The sequence below is a fragment of the Tasmannia lanceolata genome, unplaced genomic scaffold, assembly GCF_043159265.1.
Source record: "Tasmannia lanceolata isolate RefF3 unplaced genomic scaffold, GAP_Taslan_0.1 ptg000012l, whole genome shotgun sequence".
Taxonomy (NCBI): domain Eukaryota; kingdom Viridiplantae; phylum Streptophyta; class Magnoliopsida; order Canellales; family Winteraceae; genus Tasmannia; species Tasmannia lanceolata.
Window position 1 is genome coordinate 30,287,955 of NW_027518689.1, and position 2,465 is coordinate 30,290,419.

Genomic DNA, 2,465 nt, shown 5'->3' on the forward strand with positions numbered 1-2,465 from the left:
AATAGTACTGAGAGCAGCCAAGGTGTATTACGTTCTGACCACGGTGGCACCAAAAGTGCCAGATGATAATGCCACGACCAAGGAAAATGAAAAATATAACAAGTGGCATGAGAATGATGAGATGGCCAAATGTTATATCTTGGCTTCGATGACCAACGTTCTGCAACAGTAGTACCAAGGGTTGCCGACGGCTACCGATATGATGGCCAACATCAAGGAGATGTTTGGCGAGCAGAATCGCGCTGCTAGGTACATAGCGATGAAGAGCGTAGTGTCAACCAAGATGGTCGGGGGCACACCAGTCAGGGAACACATGCTCAAGATGATGGGTTTCCTAAATGAGCTTGATGTGTTGGGTGCCTTCCTTGATGCCGAGTCCCAAATAGACTTAATTCTGGCATCCCTTCCTCAATCCGTTGATACGTTTGTGTTGAATTACAACATGAACAAGTTGGAGGTTACGTTGTCAGAATTCCTGAACATGCTTCAGTTGGCAGAGGATCTCCTTAAAAGGAACCAAAAATCAACCTTCGTTGTCGAGGGAAATGTTCCAAAGGCGTCCAAGCTGAAAGGCAAGGTTAATAAAAGGAAATGCAAGGGTTCCAAGAAACATAATCCTAAAGTGGTCAAGAACAAGAGCGGCTTGAAGAAGAAAAGGCCGTAAGGCAACGATGGATGCTTCCACTGGGGTAAGACAGGGCACGAGAAGCGGAACTGCAGGTCGTACCTAGAGAGCTTGAAGGACAGACCTTCATAAGGTAAGTTTGAAATTTTCGTTGCTGAAACCAATATGATTGGTCCTGTTTTCTCATGGTGTGTGGGTACTGGTGCGACCTCACACATCTGCAATGTGTTGCTGGGATTCAGGGAAACTAGAAGGCTGACTGATGGCGAGCTGTACCCACAAGTCGGAACGGATGCAACAATTGCAGTCTAGGCTGTAGGAGATTTTAAGTAATCATTCTCTAGTGATAGTAGTTTACTTCTTAAAGACTGTCTTTATGTACCTTTGTAAGCCCAAGGGTTCCCCATGGGTTTATTCAATCACCTTGTTTTGATGATTAACAAACACAAATTAATTAGTCTTTTATGGACTAATTGTTTGCCTTGAGTGTTGTGCTAAACACAGGGAATTCACATGTCAATCCATGCTAGCACACACCATTGATGGCCTATGCTTGATGATGAACCAAACAAAGGACAAAGGAGCTAGAGCATATTTGGACAAACCATACCTTGGAGGATCAACTAAGGAGAAGTTCCACACAACCATCTGTAGACACCCCATTTTGCTCTGCTTTGATTAAAAAAGAAATTAGGGTTTCGCTGTCAATTTTTCAGTGTTTTCTATTCCGGTGTTCGTCCCTTACGCTTTCTCAAATCTTTCTGGTCATTTCTGCAATGTTCTGATTTTTTCCGCTAAAGTGCGAAGAAGGGTTATTCGTGAGAATCCGAGCAAGGGAGAATTTGTACCCGTTTGGTGGGCCCGCATTGAACATTTGTTTAAAATTGAATCAACCGGGGGCCCACATTGTGGGGCCCACGTTGTGGGGCCCGCGTTGTGGGGCCTCAATGGGGCCTCTTGTGAGGCCTCTTATGAAGAGCAATGATGGTAGCTCTCCACTAAGACAACATGATGGGCCCTCCACTAAGAACAATAATGATGGATTCTCCACTAAGAAACATGATGGGCCCTCCACTAAGAACAATAATGATGGATTCTCCACTAAGAAACATGATGGGCCCTCCACTAAGAACAATAATGATGGATTCTCCACTAAGAAACATGATGGGCCCTCCACTAAGAACAATAATGATGGATTCTCCACTAAGAGGGACAACATGATGAGCTCTCCACCAACATATCTCTCTCTCTCTCTTTCTCTCCCTATATATATCTTCCTTCCCATCCATAAAAAAAAAAAAAAGAAATTTATCTTCCATTATCTCTTTCTCTTCCATTATCTCTTCTAATCACTCCCTCCAATCCCTTTCCTCAATATATTCTTCCATCCCTCTCCCTAATATTCTTCTTCCATTATCTCTTCACTCCCTCAATCACTCCCTCTAAACACTCCAGAGAAAGCGAAAGACGGCGGAGCGGATCGGCGGCGACAGGATTTTTTATATTTTTTGGATTGGGCGGAGATCTTCACCACAGGTAGGTGCATTGTTCTCAAAATATTTCTGTATTTTTCCGAATTTTTCTGATTTTTTCCGCAAATTGTGTTTTAAAAATGGAAAACTCTTCAAAAAACATCTTTTGACGAAGAAAAATTAAATTATATACCAAACAGATTCTAAAATTAATGGAATTTCGTGGGAAAATAATATGTTACTGATTCATTTTACCATGAATTTGTAAAGATTTTTGGAGTTTATTTGGTATATTATTTAATATTTTCTTTGAAACTTATCAGATTTTAGGAGAATTTTTACTAACATCAGATCATCATTAAAATTCA

At 41.5% G+C, this 2,465-nt stretch overlaps 1 protein-coding gene across 1 annotated transcript; it reads left to right on the plus strand.

Annotated features, from left to right (window-relative positions):
* Positions 1 to 202: 202 nt before the first annotated feature.
* LOC143888713 (uncharacterized) lies at positions 203 to 664 on the plus strand. Its single transcript, XM_077393137.1, has one exon. The coding sequence runs from the start codon at positions 203 to 205 to the stop codon at positions 662 to 664; it is 462 nt and encodes a 153-aa protein (XP_077249252.1).
* The last annotated feature ends 1,801 nt before the right edge of the window (positions 665 to 2,465 follow it).

Excerpts from the sequence above, each read along its gene's own strand:
- LOC143888713 (XM_077393137.1), top strand. The coding sequence starts at position 203 with ATGGCCAACATCAAGGAGATGTTTGGCGAGCAGAATCGCGCTGCTAGG.